At 35.2% G+C, this 24,886-nt stretch overlaps 1 protein-coding gene and 1 pseudogene across 1 annotated transcript; one reads left to right on the top strand and one right to left on the bottom strand.

Moving 5' to 3' along the window:
• The first annotated feature begins 5,855 nt into the window (after positions 1 to 5,855).
• On the top strand, positions 5,856 to 7,055 carry LOC143607312 (ethylene-responsive transcription factor ERF062 pseudogene; annotated as a pseudogene).
• An 8,729-nt stretch (positions 7,056 to 15,784) lies between these two features.
• On the bottom strand, positions 15,785 to 20,289 carry LOC143607311 (high mobility group B protein 15-like). The gene is made up of 6 exons (XM_077082800.1): positions 19,834 to 20,289; positions 19,662 to 19,740; positions 18,949 to 19,111; positions 18,745 to 18,873; positions 17,909 to 18,312; positions 15,785 to 16,432 (listed from the first exon to the last, which is right to left on the bottom strand). Exons 1-6 carry the CDS (start codon positions 20,034 to 20,036, stop codon positions 15,914 to 15,916), a joined length of 1,497 nt encoding a protein of 498 aa, XP_076938915.1. The 5' UTR covers positions 20,037 to 20,289; the 3' UTR covers positions 15,785 to 15,913.
• Between the last annotated feature and the right edge of the window lie 4,597 nt (positions 20,290 to 24,886).

Raw genomic sequence — 24,886 nt, 5'->3', positions numbered from 1 at the left:
TTCGCTAACATACCCTAGCGAACCAACTTCCCCTTCGTTACATAATTTAACTTAACGAACCACCCCCTGATTCGTTAACATCCCCTAACGAATCAGGAGGGAATACATAATAATGTCTTAGTTCGCTAACATTCCTAGCGAACTAGACTTAACTTAACGAACTAGTCTTAGTTCGCTAACATTCCTAGCGAACTAGACTTAACCTTAATGAACTAGTTAAATATAAACATTAAATATTACATTAATCATCAAATAAACATTAACGATAAATACAAAAACTCTAGACGCAAAATCGTGCACTAACAACTTCTTCATCTTCGAATATACTGTCTTTACATACCCGTAACATACATATACTTTCATTAGTCATTTATCCATACTCATATTTTGTACATATATATATATATATATATATATATCATACACATTTTCATCTTCCATGTGCATACCTCCGTTGTCAATATGTGCAATATCCGAAGATCGTTCACGTACCGACAAGCTTTCATTCACACTCATAACATATTATATGTCACATAAATCATACATGGCATACACTTACCATTTAAGGTAAGTGTATTAACTATCACATCGAGTATGCACACAGCCCGAAAACATAACAAGGAAATGAGACTAGAAACCCACGTGAACTCGGTTACGTTCACCGTTAATGGTAATCCCTTTCTTTAGTTGTGCACAGCTAACTGTATAACAATTACGCGTATTAATTAACTATCACTACCCATATCACGTTTCTAGTCTAATTATAACCCTCAACGAACGGGGGTCCGGGGGCAGCGCACCTGGCAACGGGGTTCTAGGGGCGAAAGCCCCTAGCGGGGTCCGAGGGGCAGAGCCCCTGGCTGGGATTGCGCTGCCAGATCAGCTTGGAAAATTTTATTCTCGTTAATTGTCTTAACACATTTTCCATTAGGATTTTAAATTATTATTTTATTCTCTAACTCATTTGTTATAGCGAATTAAGACTAATTCGTTAGCTGATTCGTTATTCTGGTTCGTCATCTTAACATAGCGAATGGGTGAGTAACGAATCACTTGATTCGTTATCTTAACCATAACGAATGGTGAGTAACGAACTACCTAATTCGTTATCTTAACATGGTCTGGTCCGTTATCCCAATTTGTTATCTGAACAAGACATGATTTGTTACCTTAGCATAACGAATGAGCATATAACGAATTACCAGGTTCGTTATCTTATTTAACGAATGAATAGATAACGAATTAAGGGCTCATTCGTTATCGAGTCACACGAATGAGTCCCATTCATTATGTCCGCGTAACGAATGACCATTCATAACGAATTATTAACAGTTCTTATCCAGACTTTGACTCAGGGTCAAAGTCAAAATCGTCAAGAACACGAAGTGGTCAACATATACCAGATCTGTAATTAAACCTTCAATTCTTAACGAAATATCATGATTTAGGTATCAATGAACTCGTAATCCTAGCACCAACAAACCCCAATCTATAGATCGTCCGAATATTACGTTTTACATGGTGTTGTTTACACATATATACATACGGCTCGTTAATCACACAATTAAACCATCAAATGTTAACGAATTCGAGTGAGGGTTGTTGTGATAGATTCATTTTTACCATTCTCATACAGATCTAATATTTCCCTAACAAATCCGAGCCTAAATGAAAGATTTCTAACTATAAACGTACCTTAAATGAGTCGGTTTTCGAACACGGTCTAGTCTTGATGTTTTTTTGGTTCGTCACGACGCTCTAGCACCAACAAGCTTGGGTTTTCGCCTTCGGATCTTGGCTCGGGATATAGGATGGTGTTTGTGTGTGTTTTTGATGGTGTAGGCTATGGTATAGAGATGGATAAAAATGGAAAGGATTAGGGTTTAAGGGGTATTTATACTCCCTTAAGCCCATGGACCTAAGGCTCATTCCACCTCTTATTCCATCTTCTAAATTCCAAGCCCAACCTTTTACAGTTTATTATCTAAATCGATAAACGACACACTATAAAATAACGAAATATATTTTATTATTTCTTATCGAAAGTAGGATGTTACATGCTAACCCTAGTTAGCTGTTCTCCCTCAATTTGTTTAACATACAAGGTAATTTTATTATGAAATATGTTCGTTTTTATGCGATTAACAGAAACCCCAACTCAATTTAACCAAACTATGAACGAATTGGACAATTTAAAATCTAGGGTTTGTAAGGGGAAAGAATATAAATCAGAGACAGTATATATTTAATGGCTTTCGATTTATTAACGTGTTAGACACCTGCCCCAGTGGCAGGTGCATATGCTCTAAGACCTTTGAACCGGCCTGAGGACGCGGGTTCGAGTCTCCCCAGGCCCGGTTTTGGCTTTTTTGTTGTTATCTTTTTTTGTTAGCAACTTTTGTTATTTTTTTGGTGTTCAAAACATTATTTTGATAACCCAAACTCCTAATCAACTCTTTTCCTTTCATATTTTTGTAAATATACTTGTTTAAATTATATAATAGAGTCTACATATACATATATATATATATATATATACCTTATACAAATACTCATATTTAATAATAAGATGTATATATTCTTTTTACGGCTCTCGTTAACGAACCAAATTGTATTAAATATTCAAAATATTCCGTTTAACTTTCCGTTAATATTTAATATTTATTTTACTTATCAAACTCTAACGCAATCAATAATTATGATAATTAAATACTACTACTAATAATAATAGTAATAGTTATAACACAATAACCGTATGATAATAAGACTAATTACATTTTAATAACCTTATCGAAATTCAAGATCCGTCATGAGTCTTGTAAAACAATATGTTTATAACTATTTTTATAACAAATAGGGTCTTCCTTCGACGTATCTCGAGGAGCTAAATCGTTGGTTATTTAAATTTTCTATCGTCGTCACACCTTCACTAATCCTACTTTATAAGGTAAGTAAATTCATATACTGTTTTAAGTTTTTTTGGGGCGTTATGCGTTCACAATTAAACTTATTATATATTTTCACTACGATTTCAATATATGGGCTTATTGAAATTGCTAGATTAGTTAATACATGTGAATGTGACTATGTGTTTACTTTTTTTATGGTGATTGGTATCTCATCCTCATCCTCAATAGTATGATCATACGCCGTTGAAATAACTCGTTATCAATATGATTCGGGTGAAAAACAACTTTTATTTATTGTTATACTAGTTATAGTGATTCTAAATTTTCCCATGGAATTGCTTTTTAAATATTATATATACATAAAACTGTGGTTTACTTGCTCAACTCTATGTTGACAGATATATATATTTTCACGCATGACGCATGTAGCTTTATTGGATGAATCAAGTATTGAAGTTTAGATGATACCTTAGGTTGCTTTGATGAATGAAGAACACGTTTATTTTAAGTTATTTATGATTTGAATATTTGTAACGGTATTTTTGAGACAATGTTTGTGCTTTTTTGTAATTTGATATATGAATGAATAATTTTGATATTGACACGTGTATTTTACTAGTTTCTTCTGAGCTATTATGCAATACTGTCGTGCCACAGCATGTTCCGTCGTAGATTTGGGTGTGACAACTAACATAAACACATTATGTTCAAAATCATGTTTTCCCGGTCTTTCATTTCAAAAAACTTCCATTATTAGCAGCTATGAACAAACAGTTCTTAGGGGTTTTTACGACACCAATGATACATCCACATTATCCCTATATGATCATATAAAACATTTTCAAGAAATAATATCATTTTAACATCCCTTATTTGGCCTTCTATAATATTCACAAACCAAAAAGTTTTCTCTTTAAAAAAAGTATGAATAATATCATGTAGTCTTCAATTTCTTTTATACAATCCATACATACATAATTCAAACTATATAATGATCCAAATAATATCATTCCGTTCATGATAATAATCTATTAACACTACAATTATCACCTAATATTAGGGTTTTATGCAAACATCAAGCTAATCACAATACAAAACCAGCATGATCAATCTTTCAATTTTTAAATATGATTACATTTTACCACCATTTCGATACTAAATTGCCCTGGCTCAATTTTCAAGAACATAAAGAATAGGTCATAATATAATCACTTACCTGATATATACAAACAATCAACCAATTAACCTGATATATACAACCAATCAACCAATTAAGCCTCCTATGTATCTTGATTTAACTATAAAACAAAGTGTATGTGTGTGTTCTTGAGAGAAAGCCGAATTAAATGAGAGGGCAGGAGGGGTTTCAGCCAAGAAGAAGAAGAAGAAGAAGTTCATGAAGGCATTTTGTGTTTAGTGTAACCATAACATAAGTAAATCCTGAATACCATATGAGTACTCTAGTTAATGTTTGCTAATTACTTTTCTTTAAAATATTTTATATGAACTATCTTCACTATATAGTGACACCATTTATATGAATCATATGTAAACATGTATAATACTACACACGTATCAAGTAATAACATGTAAGGTTCCAAATGTGAACTCCTAGTGCATTCATTCACATAAATATATCGTGTTACTATTAATCCATAACTTGTTATTTACTTAACCACCAACATTTGTGGACAGACTTGTGTGTATGATTACATAACATCACGTGACATGTTTGTGTGTGTCATAACTGAGTCAGCGGGGATAATGGAGTTTAGTTAACGAAGTTAACATGAAATTTGGCAGTTGTCACACACCTTCCATTGAATTGCACGTCGACACTGAAGAAAGTACTCAGATGACAAGTAATGGTGAAGGACCTCAGCTAGATCCAACTTAGAGCATTCTCAACCTATCCATTATCCTTATCTCTATAATTACAATAAAAACACTACTTTCTCTTTCATATTCAATTAAATACTCAATTCGTCCCATTAAAAGTGTCCATAGTTCATTTTTTATTTATCCCATTACAAATGTCCACATTCAAAATTTATTAGCCAGTTTCCAAGTTTACTCTTAAAAACACACAACTAATATTAATAAACAATATTGATGCACCCAATTTTCAAGGGTATTATTATCATTTGGTAACAAAGAAAGTAAGCATTCAATCTACCTTAAACTTTGTGTTTTTCAAACCATGACACTTTTAATGGGACGGAGGGAGTAATACTTTTGTATACTTTTATCATTACAGTTTTCTATCTCCTCTAGTAATAACCAATTCAACAAATATTAAAAAAATATGGTCAAACTTTGTTTCCCTAAATTTACAATAAAAGCATTACATTTTCTCTCTCCACCCTAAAATTCACACTCACAACCACTCAAACCGCCACTCTATCATTTGCAAACTTTCCTGACATAATTTTTGGGGATATGATGAGAATGCTCTTAAACATTATAGTTAAGTAAGAGGTTGCAAAATTTTAATATATGTTTAAGATCAAATTAACCTACTTAATTAAGTGGGTCATGATCAGTTTATATGGTTAACCTGATTAATTAAACACGTCGACCCTCGACCCACTAATACGTTTATATACAACCCACCCACATGACTATGGCATTTACAACTTTATTATTATCTATCAATGCATCCATGTTTGACAAGTTTAGGTTAATGGATTAAACATGCCGCATCAATTTCACACGATTTAAGTATGTGCTGTTAAAATTAATGTTTTTTGTCACAAAAAAAATGGTAAAATTAATGTTTTTGACACAAATAAAAATATGGGTTATGTTTGGATTAAACAATTCAACCTGTCAACACACAACCCGCCAACCCTACGTACATGATTACACCCCTATGTAGAACAATTAACTTTTCTTTTATGGTAGAATATACTTTGGATTCATGTATGTGCCACTAATATACATGCATAGATCTAGAAAAACACAACAATGACTTGCTCATGCTTGAGGTTTTTCTTCCAAAAGTATAATAAGATAAGGTTGTAAAACATGTTGGCACCTAATGTCTTTCCTGTAAACATGTGCCAGTGGTCCTTTTATTTTGATACCAAAAGAGTGAAAGACAATCAACATTATCTTATATTATCCCCTAATCACATTCTTAATCTCACTCTTACTGGCCAACCAATCAACAAGCTCAACAATTATCACAAAAACAAAAAACAACATTAGGCATCACATGTTCACCACTAATAAACTCATAAACCTTTAGTAACCTCACCATCAGGGAAGAATATACACACTGCTATGTGATGAGCTGTCAAGATCTAATTGGTCTACAAGGTTCTAGTTACATCTGATGGTACATATGGTGATCATTAAAAACCCTTGTTTTGTGTCATTCTAATGCACCAATGGAGAATCATCAGTTTCCTAATATGGTAAACTTTCATTATTTTCAAGAAACCGGAAATGTGACCCGAAGCGCGCTTTTGGCTGAACCCGAGAGTCTAACTGGTGTGCAGCCGGGCCCGAGTTGGTTTGGACCCAACCAAAACTTGGTGAACCACCCGTCGAAAGGCTCAGGTGGTTACCAGCTGGGGACAATGAAAAGTCAGCCAATGAAGCATACTATGAGGCGAAATGTCGATATTACCCTCGGAAAGACTTCTATTTGTTCACCAAGGAAATTGTTTAGAGGGGTAAGACAAAGACATTGGGGGAAATGGGTGGCGGAAATCCGTTTGCCGAGAAACCAGACCCGCGTGTGGCTCGGGACGTTTGAAACAGCAGAAGAAGCCGCGTTTGCCTACGACACGGCTGCTTATTTGCTAAGGGGTGATTATGCACATTTAAACTTTCCAGATATGAAAAACCAGTTGAAGGGTAATTCGGTGAATTGCCACACTAAAGCTCTTCTTGAAGCAAAGTTGCAAGCTTTATCAAGTTATAATAAGGGTAATGTTGTGTCACCCTCGGGTCCTGGAATCGGGCTATTCGGAAGTTTAGTGACCGGTAACTGTGCGGGTTGTGAATTTCAAAATGGGGATGATAAGATTCCAACTGAAGCAGGGGAGTCGGATGGTGTTGAAGGGGTTCGGTTGAGTCGAATGCCATCTTTGGATATGGATATGATTTGGGATGCTCTTCAAGTTACTGATTCATAACTAATCAGACGTTTCAAGGTTAAACGGGTTCTAGTTAGTTCCACGAAAAACGAACCCATAAACATGATTAGCTAAACGGGTCAGGTATGACTTGCTAACCTGCAAACACGACCTGTTTAGCAACTTTAAATTTGATAATTATTTTATTTTGCAAAGCTGTTGCATTTTGCTTTATTTTTTCTTCTTTTAATATTCTGTGTATTTAATTGATATCAGGTTTTTGTATTGGCATGCTAGTACTAAGTTGTTGATAAAATTTAAAAACAATTGTTATATAAACGGTTTGACTTTATATTTAATTAAATATGGAATTTTATAATTGTAATAGTCACTTCCAACTTCAGGATTTTCATGGACCCACTTTAAGTTTAAGCATGTTCTGGAGCAAGAATTGGGGCCCACTTAATGGATTGGACAGCAATCTTACATACCAGGGGAAATGAGATATTAAACCAATTAAATTAAATAAATAATAAAACTCTAGAAGACACAGTCAATAGTTTAAGACTAATTTTATTAATAACCTAACTTTTTAATAAAAAATTGATTTTTCTATTTCTTACATACATAACTCAGGGCCTGTTTGTTTGCCTCTAAATGATTCCATTCTAAAACTCAAGTCCGAATCGGTAAGATATATTGTTGTTTGGTTGATTTATTAAAACATCTTAATGGTTCAGAACACATGCGAACCATTCAGCTAGAAAATGCTGCCAAGCCATTCAGACAAGATACACACGCTCCACCTCCTCACCACCCCCTCCCCTTCTTTACCTCTGCCCTGTCAACCATCACCCTCGTCGGGCCCAGCCCCGCCTCTCGCCACCGGACCCAATACACGACACCGTCGATTCCATTCTCGTGGCTAACCAGGTTCAATTTCGATTTCTATTACATTCTCAACAGATTCATTAAATCAATAATCATGTTTTTGGTGTTTAATCAGTCGATTCAATTTAATTGTTTTCTGATTGTTTGATTCAATCGGTTCAGTTTAATCGGGTGATCTGAAGAAGGTTCACTTTGGTTCGTGTATAAATGGCTATTGAGGTCAGTCTAACCCAACTTTTTATTTTTATTCACAACCTAATCCAACCCAAACCAATTATTTATAACACATATATCTTATTAGGTTTTAACTAATTTTATAAAATTTATTAAAACTAAAAGAAATGTTTAATTTTTTAAACAATATTACTTTTAAGTGTAAAAAATTATTAAAAAAGATAATATCATAATTCTATAAAAAAAACCTTGAATTTTTACAAGTATTAACAAAACAAAATATTACATATGGTAACATTAAAAAGTACATATTTTTAAAAGTGCTCTGGTTTTTAATAAGTTTATATTAAAATGTTTATAAAAATAAACTAAATAAGACTGCGTTTTTAAATATTTAAAATTAGTTAAGTAATAAAAAATAATTAAATAAAAATTAAATTATATAAAAAACAAATTGTTTAAAAGAAAAGAAAAGAAAAGAATATTTAATTTAAAAGTGGGTTGTGAGCTAGATCGGGGTTGTGACCTAGGTTGTGGGGTGAAAATGATTTAATCTTATTTTTATTACTTGAATAGTGTCATGACCTCCTATAAGGTCACCAATAAAGCTAATATACATGATTAAATTAATAAGTTACCTACATGTAAAGAATAAAAAGGGTGTTGTACAACATTCCGCTACACAAAAAGCCGACGAGTACATGAGCCGTGCGCCTCGCTTGATCATTTGACCATTATTTTCATGCGCCTTTTGAGCATCAACTGCACCTCTTATACAGATTGCGCGCTACTTACAAAAAACAAAGGGGCCCAAACCTGAGGTCGTCACGCGCCTAGGCGCGCTTATTAAAATTAAGGCAGGAACTCATTAAACAACTAGCCCAACTCATGATACAAGTTTATAAAGCAGGATTCTGAAAAAATCATGAATAAAAACAGAAGAGTAGCATTCTTATGTGGATTTTACTTTAAAAACTAGCATTTCATTCACCTTGTAACATCCCGAAATTTCAAGATAATATTAATTATATTACTTAATAATAGAGGGAAAGTTTACTCTGGTTATCAGGAAATAAATAAAAGAATAGGAGTTGGTATGGGTCGGGCTAGTGTCGGGTAATGGACGTTGGTTATGGATTTGGATTAATAGAGATGGGTTAAATAAGAATGGGCCTTAGGTCCATGGGATTTCAGGTATATAAATATCCCATAAACCCCAAAATATCTTTCATATTTCACCAAACTCCCTAACACACACATACCCACTAACTTCGCCGGAACCGGCTGAGCCAAGGGAAGAATCGGGCAGGTCCGAGAGAGAGCGATTAGTTGTGTTAACAAGTTAAACAAGATCCAAACAAGCTCAAAAAGGTATGATTCTTGGCCTTTAAGGTTTAAAGATCCAAGCTTTTTAGTGTATAAGCGACCGAAGATGGTCGGGAAGCGTAGTGGGTGATATTGAACCATAGCAAGGGTGTTAAAATCGCTCAAAATGCTGGAAAGAAACCGAACAGCGGCTGTCTGGGTAACTTCGCCTGCATCTGGGCAACTTCGCCTTCAACGCGATGAACTTCGCCTGCAAGCTAAGTTCGCCTGATGAACTTCGCCTGCACGCTAAGTTCGCCTAATGGCAACTTCGCTGTAAAGTTAAGTTCGCCTAACTGGTAACTTCGCCTGAGGCCAAGTTCGCCTGATGACAACTTCGCCTGAAGCCAAGTTCGCCTGATGGCAACTTCGCTGTAAAGCTAAGTTCGCCTAGCTGGTAACTTCGCCTACAGCTAAGTTCGCCTAAGGTTAACTTCGCCTAGAGCTAAGTTTGATTAGAAAATAAATTAAAAAGCGATAAGTTAAGTAAGCTAATACTAGGCCACCAGATTAGATCAGACGAGTATTGATACGTGTAACTTATACAGTCAGCCGAGCTCAGATAGAGAAGGGATTTACAGCTATCAGAAAAAGAAGCAGAATTCAGGTGAGTTTCTAGCCCCATTTATGTGCTACGTTTTCAGGGTTGTGTGCACACTCAATATGTTTGTTAATACACTTATCCTAAGAGATAAGTGTATGCCTTATATGGATAATGTGAAATATATGAATGATTGCTTGATGGTACGTGAACGATCTTCGGATATTGCACGTACTGTCAGGTTGCAGCGCTAAGAATAAGGTAAGTATGTTATGTAGGTTTATGTGTATGAATATGATAGAGATAGTAGAAGAAAGAAATGATAACGTATGGTTGTATGGTTACGAAGAGGCACCGAGCCCTAGTAATACTCGAGGAATGTAGGGCGTAATGCTCTTTATAACGTAAGATATGAAAGTAAGATAATACAAAAGAAAGTAAGAAAGTATGAACGAAAGGATATAATTTTATGTGTATGCCGTGTATGGTATATGTGATCGATATGAATGATTGCTTGACGGTACGTGAACGATCTTCGGATATTGCACGTATCGTTAAGGGAAGTGACTAGCTCCTTACATGGATATTAAATAACAAAGTATGGTGTTCCTTTTATGGAAGGTATAGTGTTCCTTTTATGGAAGGTATAGTGTTCATTTTATGGATAGTAAAGTGTTCCTTCTATGGATAGTATAGTGTTCCTCCTATGGAAATTATATATGGTAGGGTAATGGTAATGGTTCTTTTAATAAATATTACGTGACGATCCTCCTATGGATAATTATACAAGGTTAAGGTAGTAATATGTGTCTTCGGATACGGGAAGTAATATATGGGAATAAATTGTATGATACCTGATTAACTAGAACTCACTCAGCGTAGCTGACTTTTAGTATGCACGCAGGTGAGCTGATTACAGAGCTAGCAAGAGGATGACGCATGGCATGGATTGAACGGCTGGCATCTGAAGAAAGAAGTAAAGATGTTTTGAATATAAAGTTTTGTGTTATGGTATCAAAGAAAAGATTTAATGTTTTGTAACAAATGATTGATATTTTATATTCCGTGAAAAGTTTTAATAAACTTTGATTTGAAGGACTGTGTTTATGAGTAAATCCGACGCTAAAGTAGGGCTACCGGGTTCGGGGCCTTACAAGTTGGTATCAGAGCATAAGTTCGAGAGATTTAAGCATCCTACATGCTTAGACTCGAACAGAGAATGGGATTTAGGTAAGAAAAGAAAGAAGATGCCAGTTCAAGAATGCCATGTGTCGCTCAAGCAAAAAAAAAATCAGTAAAGGTAAGGTGTATGATTAAATGATATATGTTAATGAGAAAGAAAAGATACGTGAACGATAAGGATATAAGTAATTGATTGTTTGATTTGACTAACTGCTTAAGTAGAACCAGCACAAATAGACTCATAAAGGGAAGCGAATAGGACACGGAAAGCAACGTGATCAGCTAGTCACAGTTGGCCACTGTTATTACCTGTTAGCCTTGCTATCCTTGTACTAAATAGTTCCTTGAGTGATGATGTTTGTGTTGTCCCTTTAAGAATACTGATGGCTGGAGCTGGAGAAGTTGTGGGAACTGGGGGTCGCACTGGACGTCGTGGCAGGCCTCGTCTTGTCCGGCAACCCTCGGTAGAAGAAGCATCCCACACCGAAGATGAAGGGAGCGCCGCTGGAGGAGACCAGAACAACAACGAAGAAGTTCAACTTAGCCCTGCAGTTCAAGCAGCCATTGTTCAAGCTGTAGTTGCTGCTGTGAAGAACCTGAATCCCGAAGGATCTGCTGGAAGCCGTGAACGAACCGTTGAAGGGGCAGGTGGTAATAATAGAAAGGATGACGAGAGGGAAAGGGGTGACTCGAGTGAGGTAAAGTCTGTGAAAGATGATGATAGGAAGAGGGGCCGAGGCGGTTGCAACTATAAGTCCTTCAAAGGTTGTGACCCGCCTAAGCTGACTGGTTTAGGAGACGCAATCGCTACTCTTCAGTGGATAACCGCCATGGATAAGGTTATCCGCATTAGCGAGTGCCGTCCTGACCAAGCTGTCGGTTATGCCACTCAATCTTTTGAAGATGAGGCTATGTATTGGTGGGAGAGTGTGGAGCAGAGGAAGACCCGTGAAGAGATCAAGGAGATGAGTTGGAATGACCTAAAGGACATGGTGATGAAGAGGTTCTGCGCTGATACAGAAGTTGAAAGAGTGGAGATGAAGTTTCTGAATTTGAAAGCGGGAGAGATGACACAACGGGAGTATACTACTGAATTCAACCGTATGTCTAGGTTGGTACCTGACATGGTGAACACCGAAGCTAAAAGGATCAAGAGTTACGTAAGGGGACTTCCGCTGAATGTTCGCACTTTGGTTAAGTCTAGTAAGCCCGCAACATTTGACTCGGCCGTGGAATTGGCCGAGATGATTTATGAGGACCTTGCCAACTGTGAAAGGGAGAAGATGGAACCGAAGAAAAAGAACCCAACCCCAGAACCAGAGGAAGCCAATGAGGTGGATCCACGCAAAAAGAAGGCAAGGCAAGAGGGGTTCACTGCTTGTGAAAAATGTGGGAAGAGACACCCCGGAGAGTACAGAAAGGGATTAGGTGTTTGCTACAGGTGTGGAAGAGTAGGACATTCCTCTTGGGAATGTAATGATTACCATAGGTGTCACAACTGTGGAGGACGTGGGCACCTAGCAAGGGATTGCAAGAAGCCAAAGGTTGGACATGAAGGAGAGAAGAGTGCTTGAGGTTTAACAGATTCCTCCGTATGCTTAGAGAAGACATTCAAGAAGGCTAGATGCTAGCCATAAGTATTAAATCTATGTGTAACTTATTGATGACTCGATGCGTGTTGTTTTATGTTGAAATTTAGACTGGTTTTTATTAATTATGATACGAATTGTCTGAATGCATGTTAGTCATGATAAATTGACGTGTTGTGATAGAGTGTCGACTTAGGCTTTAGCATTAATATGATATAAGACAAAGCCTCTTAAAGATCGAAACGAGACTTGGTACATTGAGGGCCTCATGGACAAGCTACCTTAAATAGCTAATACAGGTGACCACCATTCGATAACTGAAAAGTCGTAAGTAAGAAGGGTAACTCAGAAAACGAAGGCGATTCAATAAAGCGTGTAAATATAAAAAGTTTTCCTTTTATAGGGAATAAGTTAGGTTTCGGGGACGAAACCTCTTTAAGGAAGGAAGACTTGTAACATCCCGAAATTTCAAGATAATATTAATTATATTACTTAATAATAGAGGGAAAGTTTACTCGGGTTATCAGGAAATAAATAAAAGAATAGGAGTTGGTATGGGTCGGGCTAGTGTCGGGTAATGGACGTTGGTTATGGATTTGGATTAATAGAGATGGGTTAAATAAGAATGGACCTTAGGTCCATGAGATTTCAGGTATATAAATATCCCATAAACCCCAAAATATCTTTCATATTTCACCAAACTCCCTAACACACACATACCCATTAACTTCGCCGGAACCGGCTGAGCCAAGGGAAGAATCGGGCAGGTCCGAGAGAGAGCGATTAGTTGTGTTAACAAGTTAAACAAGATCCAAACAAGCTCAAAAAGGTATGATTCTTGGCCTTTAAGGTTTAAAGATCCAAGCTTTTTAGTGTATAAGCGACCGAAGATGGTCGGGAAGCGTAGTGGGTGATATTGAACCATAGCAAGGGTGTTAAAATCGCTCAAAATGCTGGAAAGAAACCGAACAGCGGCTGTCTGGGTAACTTCGCCTGCATCTGGGCAACTTCGCCTTCAACGCGATGAACTTCGCCTGCAAGCTAAGTTCGCCTGATGAACTTCGCCTGCAAGCTAAGTTCGCCTAATGGCAACTTCGTTGTAAAGTTAAGTTCGCCTAACTGGTAACTTCGCCTGAGGCCAAGTTCGCCTGATGACAACTTCGCCTGAAGCCAAGTTCGCCTGATGGCAACTTCGCTGTAAAGCTAAGTTCGCCTAGCTGGTAACTTCGCCTACAGCTAAGTTCGCCTAAGGTTAACTTCGCCTAGAGCTAAGTTTGATTAGAAAATAAATTAAAAAGCGATAAGTTAAGTAAGCTAATACTAGGCCACCAGATTAGATCAGACGAGTATTGATACGTGTAACTTGTACAGTCAGCCGAGCTCAGATAGAGAAGGGATTTACAGCTATCAGAAAAAGAAGCAGAATTCAGGTGAGTTTCTAGCCCCATTTATGTGCTACGTTTTCAGGGCTGTGTGCATACTCAATATGTTTGTTAATACACTTATCCTAAGAGATAAGTGTATGCCTTATATGGATAATGTGAAATATATGAATGATTGCTTGATGGTACGTGAACGATCTTCGGATATTGCACGTACTGTCAGGTTGCAGCGCTAAGAATAAGGTAAGTATGTTATATAGGTTTATGTGTATGAATATGATAGAGATAGTAGAAGAAAGAAATGATAACGTATGGTTGTATGGTTACGAAGAGGCACCGAGCCCTAGTAATACTCGAGGAATGTAGGGCGTAATGCTCTTTATAACGTAAGATATGAAAGTAAGATAATACAAAAGAAAGTAAGAAAGTATGAACGAAAGGATATAATTTTATGTGTATGCCGTGTATGGTATATGTGATCGATATGAATGATTGCTTGACGGTACGTGAACGATCTTCGGATATTGCACGTATCGTCAAGGGAAGTGACTAGCTCCTTACATGGATATTAAATAATAAAGTATAGTGTTCCTTTTATGGAAGGTATAGTGTTCCTTTTATGGAAGGTATAGTGTTCCTTTTATGGAAGGTATAGTGTTCCTTTTATGGATAGTAAAGTGTTCCTTCTATGGATAGTATAGTGTTCCTCCTATGGAAATTATATATGGTCGGTTAATGGTAATGGTTCTTTTAATAAATATTACGTGACGATCCTCCTATGGATAATTATACAAGGTTAAGGTAGTAATATGTGTCTTCGGATACGGGAAGTAATATATGGGAATAAATTGTATGATACCTGATTAACTAGAACTCACTCAGCGTAGCTGACTTTTAGTATGCACGCAGGTGAGCTGATTACAGAGCTAGCAAGAGGATGACGCATGGCATGGATTGAACGGCTGGCATCTGAAGAAAGAAGTAAAGATGTTTTGAATATAAAGTTTTGTGTTATGGTATCAAAGAAAAGATTTAATGTTTTGTAACAAATGATTGATGTTTTATATTCCGCGAAAAGTTTTAATAAACTTTGATTTGAAAGACTGTGTTTATGAGTAAATCCGACGCTAAAGTAGGGCTACCGGGTTCGGGGCCTTACAATCCATGATCTCTTAACCTCTCTTATCATCTCCAAGCCTTCTCTTGCATAACAACTACCCAATAGATAAGGTGGCAGATGAACGATGCAGCCGCCTAAGGTATACATCACCTCCTCAAGGGATCGTTGCACGTCGCCTACCCTGATGCATTGTCCTCAAATCGGTCAACTAAAGTCATAGCATTCAAAACCATTTGACCAGTGTTGACCTAATATGACCCATGGCCCAAGAAATTGTCCATGATCTAGACCCATTGCATTTGTTCACTAATCATGACTTGATCCTTAACAAAACTAACCTAAATAGATAAATCATAAATAAGACCCGACCTGACCCGACCCGACCCAGCCCATTGACATGCTAAAATAATAAAAGTCATGTGGTTTTACATATTCTCAATACACAGAATACAAAACCAGCCAATTTGACCAAATTAAATTTCATAGCAAAAGATTGTGTTTCTGACGGAACAAAGACTGCTACCGGCATGCATAATATACCATCATACCAACGAAAACATAACAAAACGAATTTTAAAATAACCAAAAAAAAGAACTGTTTTTTAAAAGAAACCAACCAAAACATAACACTCATGTCTGCTATCAAAACTTGGGTCTTCATCAAGAAACAACCTTTTACCTCAAACTCTCCAAATTTCTGCCTTCATTATTAACCAACGGCCCGTTTTCATCAAACATTTCCAAATCGTGATCGCGATGATCGGATGATTTTGTCTTAATCTCATCATTCATATCAGGTATCTTTTCAACTCGCTTTGAATCATTCTCTTGGATACGCGTAAACTCATTTTCATAAACCAACGGTTCAGTCACAACAGGTGTTGTCTTTTGTTGACCCTCCTGGTCAATGTTTTCAGCTCCCATTTCAAGATTAAAGATCTTACCTGAAATTTCCTCACCATCACCTTCAAAGCTGCTTTCGTCATCATCGTCACAATACTGGGAATTCGGCTCGTTTTCGTTAAGTTTATGAGAATTGGCACCGTTGATTTCAATATTTGAGTTCACTGTAAGATATTGTTGTTGTAAAGGAGTTGAAGTGGTTAAATTTTGACCTCTTTTAACACCCTCTTTATAGTTCTCCATTTCACTTCGGTATCTTTCTTTATCTTTAACTGCCTTTTCCTGGTAAACCTGAAAAATAAATTCATTATAAAAAAATCGGTCATGCCCGCTATCTCAAACGGGTCGGTTTGAGTTATATTCATCTATAACGGGTCAACACGTAGAAAATAAAGTTAAAAAGTCTTTTAAATTCATAAAACCTCCCAAACCCCTTTGTCAAAAATCAGAAAAATCAATGAAATATTAATTTTTGTAATATTGCAAATTAATTATTTATACAAAAAAATTATATGGTTAAAACCCTTTGTCAAAAATTAGAAAACTATTAAAATCACATAACTTTGTAATCTTGCACATTAACTATTCATACAAAATTAAGTACTAAACCAGAATAGTATACATTTAAAATCTTGCACATTGACTATATATATATAAAACTTAATTAAATTATTGAACATTTAAATGCATAAAACCTCTTTGTCAAAAATTGGAAAATTATTTAAAGAATATAACTTTGTAATAAATAATCAGAATAGTATACTTTTGTAAACTTGCACATTAATTATTTAGAGAAAAATATTATAACTTTTTGAAAATGAAGTATTCAAAACTTATATTCATAAAATCTCCTTAATCCCTTTGTCAAAAAATGGAATACTACTAAAATTAAATATAACTTTATAATCAATAATAGAGATAGTATACTCTTGTAATCTTGCACATTGATTATTTATATACAAAAAATTAAAAGTTTAAACTTATTTGACATTTAAATGCATGAAACCTTTTAAATGCCTTGTCAAAAAGTGAAACATTATGGAAATAATATAACTCTTTATTAACCAATAATAGAAATAGCATACTCTTGTAATATTGCACATTAATTGTTTTAACAAAACATCAAAACCTTTTGACCACTAAGTAATTTAACAATTAATTGCATAAAACCTCTTAAATCACTGTTTTCAAAAACTAGAAAACTATTGAAATATAATAATAGAACTATTAATCAGTAACCAGAATGGTATACTTTTGTAATCTGGCACATTAACTATTTAGACAAACAGATAATTACTTATTGGCAATTAAGCTATTTAACACAGGCAAAAATAGTCATTTCAACCCGTTTACTTAAATGGGTCAATTCAAGTTATATTTAATCTATAACAATTCAAAAGGTAACAAAAAAAGTTAAAAAAAAACTTTTAAACGCTTCAAACCTCTGAAATCCCTTTGTCAAAAATTAAAAAACTATTAAAATAATATAACCTTGTAATCCTGCACATTAATTATTTACACAAAAAATAATTATTTAACCAGAATAATATAATTTTTGTAATCTTGCTCATTAACCATTTATACAAAAACATAAATTAAAACTTTTTGACAATTAACCTAATTAACACAAGAAAAGATCCCTCATATCAACCCGTATACTTAAACGGATCAATTCAAGTTATATTTTATCGATAACGGGATAAAAATCAGAAAATCATTGTAACAATTATAGCTTTTGTAATCTTGCACATTAACTATTTTACTTACCGCCTTTTCAGACTCGGTTAACTTATTCCACTCTTCACCAATCATCCTACTAACTGCTCGATCTTTGCCCGTATGCAATGACTTTAGCCTCGCGTGATGTTCAGCAAAAAAGAAATTATAACCACTTCGGTTAGGTTTCGGGTGAGCAGGATCACGCTTTCTAATTTCAGACTTCTTCCTGCGTCTTCGCCTTGACTTAAGCATAGTTAAACCTTGAGTTGGGTTCATTGTTACTTGACCCTCATGGTTTGGTATATTGTATAACGGGTTTTGGCTTTGCACGGCCTGATAAAGAACACCTTGTAACTGTTCTCCGCCTATTGTAACGGTACAAAGATACCCACTTTCAAATTTTCCATCAAGGATACCGGTTACGGGTAAACCGATTAATGGGTGCAGAGGACCTGCATTGTGTTACATTTAACAGTTTTTAATAATTGGTAAGAAAGTGAAAAAAATATAAACAAATGAACAAAAAACCTTTTAGTGTTATTTAGAAATCAGAAACAGTGCAGATTATCAAACAGCACATATCAAATTACCGAATTACCCTTCTTGTAAATACAGATCTTATTTAAACAAAATGTCAATTTTGGTCATTAACTGTTAAATAGGTTGGCAGGTGATAAGCAAGTTGTAAACGTGTTAATCGAGTTGGTGGGTTGTAAAAAATGGGTTAAACGGGTCAAAATGGGTTAGATATGCCAACCCACAACCTAACTATTAAAACTTCAAACAGAAAAAGAAAATCAAATATAATATTAAAAAGCGCGCCTGAGTCAAAAATTGGTCAAAATCTAACTAACAATGAGATATGTATTAAGGACGAAAATAACCTTTACTCAATGCGGTCTCTTCTTCTGTAATCATATTCTGCCTCTTCAACGCGGTCTCTTGAATTTCAGGTAACGCAAGAACCGTGCCCGATGTTGAAGCGGGTGTCGTTTTAGCAATCTGCCAAGCATCTAAACAAACACAACGTTGAATAAAAAAACCGTACAATAACAAATTAATATCAACAGTTTCGAAGTAACACAAACCAGTAGGAATAGGAGTCCATGCTTTAGCCTTAAAATAATAAACTTGTTCAAAATGATGAACCAGTGCCAGATAATACTTCCTCAATATAAAAGAAGAATTTGTAGCAGAAGGCGGAAAGGTAAAACAATTTGTCACTTCCTTCCATTTCTTCTCTTCGAGAACCTGAAATTTTAATCAAATAGTTAAATAACCAAAAGTGCGGGCAATGTATGTGGAACTGTAACTCTCTTTTCTCCACGTCAGCATCACATCAAATTTTTTTAATCTGCCAATTTTCTAAATATGTACATCTTTTTCATCCCACCCATACTTAAACCTTTTTCAATTAATTAATTCAAATACATAAAAATGTAACATTATATTACAAAATCAGTTTAAAAATGTAGAGACTGATATTAAAAAAAAACATTTCATCAGTTCAAAAATACACAAGACTAAATCTTAACATATAAAAACATAAAATACGCAAAACGACAAATTTTTAGTTCCAAAACGCAAATCCAAACCCCGAATAAGACAATGGTTATGTACCCTTTTAAGTTGTAATCCCACCCATCCCTAAACCATTTCTCAGTTATTTATTTTTTTTAAATTAAAAAATACAAAACTATATCAAAACATAAAAAAACATAAAGTACGCAAAACGACAACTTTCAGATCCGATACGCAAATCCAAACACTGCGTACGAAGTATAATACTACGGTTAGGTACCTTTCTAATGCCTCCGCGAGCCGTAACTTCCATAAATAGGCGATGCAAATCTAGATCCCTTCCACCAACAACAGGAATCCTACAGCAAACATGTCCAAACAATCTTAAAAACATCAAAAATCTTAACTCAAAAACATAACAGCTAGGTTTTAACAAAAGTTAAAAATGTTACTTGAACTTGGTCCCCATAGCAGCATGAAACTTCCCGAGAACATCCAAAAATAAATTACGGCTAGCAATAATATCCTCATAAGCAATTGGTGGAGGATACAAATAATACTGCATAGGGTCATTTGTAGAAGATGAAGCTGCCATTGCCACGTCACCACCTAAAACTTGCACCAAATGTTTCTTCACTGAAGACAAAAAAAACATACATAGGATCAAACAAGTGGGACCCACAGTCCCAAAACAAACAAAATGCCAAAAATCTTAAAATGGTAACATATACAAATTTGCCCTAAATACATACCAGAGGATAATAATGATAATAATAATATTTTGAATCCATTTAGACTCTGATAATATATTACCCAAATGAAAATCACCTTATATTCATACCCATCAAAACAAAAACCGTCAAATCCCCAAAAATATATAAAAATAAAAATAACTGTAAGATTAAAAACTGAAAGATAAACCCAATAATAATCCAAAAAATTACTTAAAAAAATACAGAATTGGGATTAAGAAATTACCCATTTGAACCCAAAACGTGCTTGTCAAATTGCAAAAAAAAAAAAAAAAAAAAAAGAGATCGAATCATGTGGGGCTAACTAGAATGAAAAATCAATAATCGATGGAAACAAAAAGGTAAAAGAACACATTTGGTGAACAACAGTGATGGGTTTGTCTTATTTTTTATTAATTTGATGTGGGTCACACACAAAATCATATAATATTCTTGAATAAATAATAAGAAATAATGAAATGAGAGACACAGGCATAAAGTCAAATTCCATATGAAAAATTGGAGTAATAATAATAACTTACCAAAGACAGTGACAGGGCGGATTTTGGTGAAATTTATATTATGTTAGTGTGTTAACCTAGGATTAGGATGTACATATTTATATTAATGTTGTGGAGAATGATTAGGTTAAAATTTGAATAATTTCGTTGTTTGTGAAATTACTAGTTTGCCATTTTTTAAATCTTTGCTTTCACATTCGCACATTTTAAATCATCTAGAGAAGATTTCGGTAATTTGTTAACCGGGTTTTCTCTATTTATCTATGAACCATTAAATTATAAAATTTTATCTAAAATAGTTGTAAGAGTAATCAATTTAACATGAAAAGTTAAACTTATTGGATGCGACATAAATGAGTTGAGCAGTTAAATCTGTTTAAATACATTTTTAACATGCCATTATCGTGTTAATCTGTTTATGACACGAATTTATTTAACGTATCACCGAGTTATTTAACAACATGTTTAATCATGTTGGGGTCGTGTTTACCGTTCGGACAACTTTCGAAGTTTAAACTTCACACGTGATGATGGTTTATAGAAACTAGAAATTTAGTATCGTAATCTTTCTTTAGTATCGTGTTAATCTGTTTATGACATGAATTTATTTATAGTAAGCATCGAGTCATTTAACTACATGTCCAATCATGTTGTATTCACAGGTCATGTATGACAGTCGGTCAGCTTTCGAAGCTTAAACGTCTCACACAATGACGGTTTATAGAAACTAGAGATTTAGTATATAATCTTTCTTTAGAGTGGAAGTGACTCTTATGTCCTTCATTTCACTTTTATATTCAATACGACAATTATTATTTTGAAGTACCTTTGTTTACGTAAGTTTCTAACTATCACTCTTGTAGTTGTAGACATAACAATTTTTGACAGATCTCTCTCTCGATAGATTTGATATGTTCTCAATCATAATTAAGGAGAACCAATTTATAATTTTCTTAGTGCCAACTAATTTAACAACTTTATTGGTTATTACTAGTCATGATTTTATTACTTTTGATAACGTTCTAATAGCATCGATGATTCAATTGAATAGTTCATCATGTAAGCGTTAGCCATTGCATATCACGACGAAAGTTATATCTAAGAAAGAAGAGTGCGTAATCTCGTAAGTTACTTCTGAGTTATGACGAATTGGTGTGGTTCCTCTACGTTTACAAAATCAAAATATCGAATCATGAACAAAGAAAGGGACTCATAGCACTCTCCTAAGATAGCTTGAACAAGACGTGAAATCCGCTCATTTATGCATTTAGCGTTGATATTAATCGATGTACACCTAGATCTCGTAATCTTTTAGAGAATTTAGCATATATAAGTTGCTTGTTTTAATTCTTTTAAAAAGTAAGTTTTCGTGTGCTTTTTTAAACTCAACTCTAACTGGTTTTACTTTCTCGCAAAATTAGGGAAACCATTAGATTCTTTGTCTTTCTTTCGGTAACATTAACTGACTTAGGCTAGGAAATCCCCTTTGATAAACAGGTTCAAACTTGACCTTAGGAAACAAACGCATGTGTCCAATCAAACACAAAATCATGAAAAGCACCTTAACTGAGAATTAAAGATGAACCGCCAAAGGAACCACATTCCCTTGTTATTGCAAATACGCTTTTCAAGCTTCTTCGTTACTCTTACTAAAGTAGGCACACACGAAACTCTCTACTTGGCTTTTCACTAAAACCAATACGTTAAACGTACATATCATACTTTTCGTTATCAGGATAAGATTCAAAACTTGTACGTAATATAATGTGACTAGATAGCCATATGACAACATGATTTTGGTTGTTGTATCCTCTAGATCTTGCTTAAAGATATTTTATACATCGTTTGCCATTAAATAAAGATTAGGAGACTTATCTTCATATATTAAGGATGAAACTATTGGCTTTCTTATATCCCAATTTTGCAGTAGAAGAAAGTATGGCATATGAATGGTTCTTGATCTAATCAAGAACTCCCACCAAGACCAATTTGCAAGAAAATAAAAAATAACATATTATATAAAGTTGTTAAAAGTTTTAGCCAAACTTGTGGGTGTTGTGAATGAAACCCCACAAATGGTTCACACATCGGAGCAACGTGGCCCACGAGGTGTTCAGACTTCAGAAGAATGGTTGCGGATCACCAACCGAACACCTTCGGTCTTGTTTCTCGTTTGATTTCCCATAGCCAAAGCCGTGCACTCGATTTCTTGCGAAAAATGACTAGGCAGAGACTAGTAGAGGGAGAGAAGTGTGGTGTCTAAGGTTGGAAACTACAACTCTAATGTGAGTTAGATTGCAAGCTAACATAATTCATGGATAAAACTATAATTCCGCGAACTAATAAATTTGACCTCAAGTTATATAATACAACTAACAAGAGACGTTTGAGTCTACATATAGAGGTAGGGTACCAAAAAGACCCAAAAACCCTTAAGTACCACCCGCGGATGAGAGGGGACTCCCTCATGAGCCACCCGCGGGTCATATAAATCACCTGCATAACTGAAGACAAAGGAAGAATATTTATCTAACCTATAGACTGAGTGCGGGAGGATCTAGACGCCCTCAGAAGTCATCCGCAGGGTACTGCTACACCCGCAAGGATGACCAAAAGGCAACGTTATAGGACAGCTGTGATTAACCAACTTCATTCTAGAAGATTTACCAAGATCATCTTGTGGGAAACACGTGATCTTTTAGCCAATAGAAGAGTGACACCTGGCCAGGTTGTTGCAACCACGCACATGGCCAGGTTTATCTCGTCCTATCATATACAGACACGTGTCCAGGTTGTGATAACCATGCACATGAGACGTAAAGCTCAACCTATTACATGAGGACACGTGTCTAGGCGGTTACAAAGGCATATTCTAGAATGAGACAGTTAGGCCAATAATATTCTCACCTCCTTTGGCTATAAATACTTCACAATCTCCATGAGGTAACACATTCACTCTCCACTATCTACTCTAAATACTTAAGTACTTTCTCTCTATCGCACATGTACTTATTCTCACGTCAGAGGGTGGTTACAGGAAGACCCCCCCCCCCCCCTCTTGTCCTTCCCCTAACGAGCTCACCGTGCTTGTTTTGCAGGTTTCTGTCATTGGACTTCTGGAGATTGTGCTCATATCGTTAGTCAGTTTACTTGACCCGTTTCCTGTGGACTCATTGGATCTAGGACCCGCAAGGGGAGTAGATCCGTGTTTCTTCACTACTAAATACACTTAGACCCCAGTACTCTAATTTTTGTGATTTTGGTTTGATGGATTAATAATTAAAAATTATGTCTAATTATTAGCTAACTGCATCCATGTGTTTAAAATCTTTTAAACATGTTGGTTGGTTAACGTTGCTCGTAGTGTGACCCTGTAGGGTCTTACATCGTTTCCAAATATTGTGCTTGTGGATGAGAGAACGCCATCGGAGGTGGTAACTTCCGATATAGAGGCAACCTTGGTAGTCAATTTCTTATGTGCCACTCCTTAAACATTAGGAGAAGTATCGATAGGATTCCTGCATGTAACAAATGATGATGTGGGTAGTGGTATAGACAGGTCTCGGTATGGGGGTCTTCCAAGCTCAGATTAAGCACAACCTACATCTCTTGTTACGAACTCAGGGTCTTATTTCCAAAGGAACTATCCTGAGCTATAATAGAGGATGGCTTAGTAGTCACAACTAAAAAAACGTCTATTAATACTGGTCTAAAAAACGATTTACACGGTGTGAGGTCCAACCATTGAATATAATGCAGAGCACCGTTTTAGAGTTTAAGTGCCATTTTAGTACATGTGGTTTGGCCAACTACACAACTTTAGTACATATTCTTTATTTTGTGCAAATGGCTACCTCAGTTTTAAAAAACTTGCATTTTTAGTACTTTTTTTCTAACCCCGTCTATTTTTTCCGTTAAGTTAGGGATAATTTGATAACTTCGTTATTTTCTTTGTTTTTCTTTTTCTTTTTAACGCTTATATCTTGTAAACCCTAAATTCCCAAATCATAACACCAAAATCCATATACTAAATCCCCAAATATCGTAAAAATTCAAACCCTATGATGATATGGAGAAAGTGTTTCGGGATTTAGGATTTGGTTTTTGATGTTATGATTTGTGGATTTCGTGTTTAAAAGATATAAGCCTTTAAAAGAAAAGAAAAAACAAAGAAAATAACGAAGTTACCAAATTATCCCTAACTTAACTGAAAAAATAGACGGAGTTAGAAAAAAGTACTAAAAATGCAAGTT

Source organism: Bidens hawaiensis, unplaced genomic scaffold, assembly GCF_021521415.1.
Source record: "Bidens hawaiensis isolate Kalapana, Puna unplaced genomic scaffold, B.hawaiensis_p1.1 tig00081075_1, whole genome shotgun sequence".
NCBI classification, from domain to species: domain Eukaryota; kingdom Viridiplantae; phylum Streptophyta; class Magnoliopsida; order Asterales; family Asteraceae; genus Bidens; species Bidens hawaiensis.
Note: the sequence above shows the minus strand (reverse complement) of the source record. Positions and strands in the feature narration are given on the sequence as shown.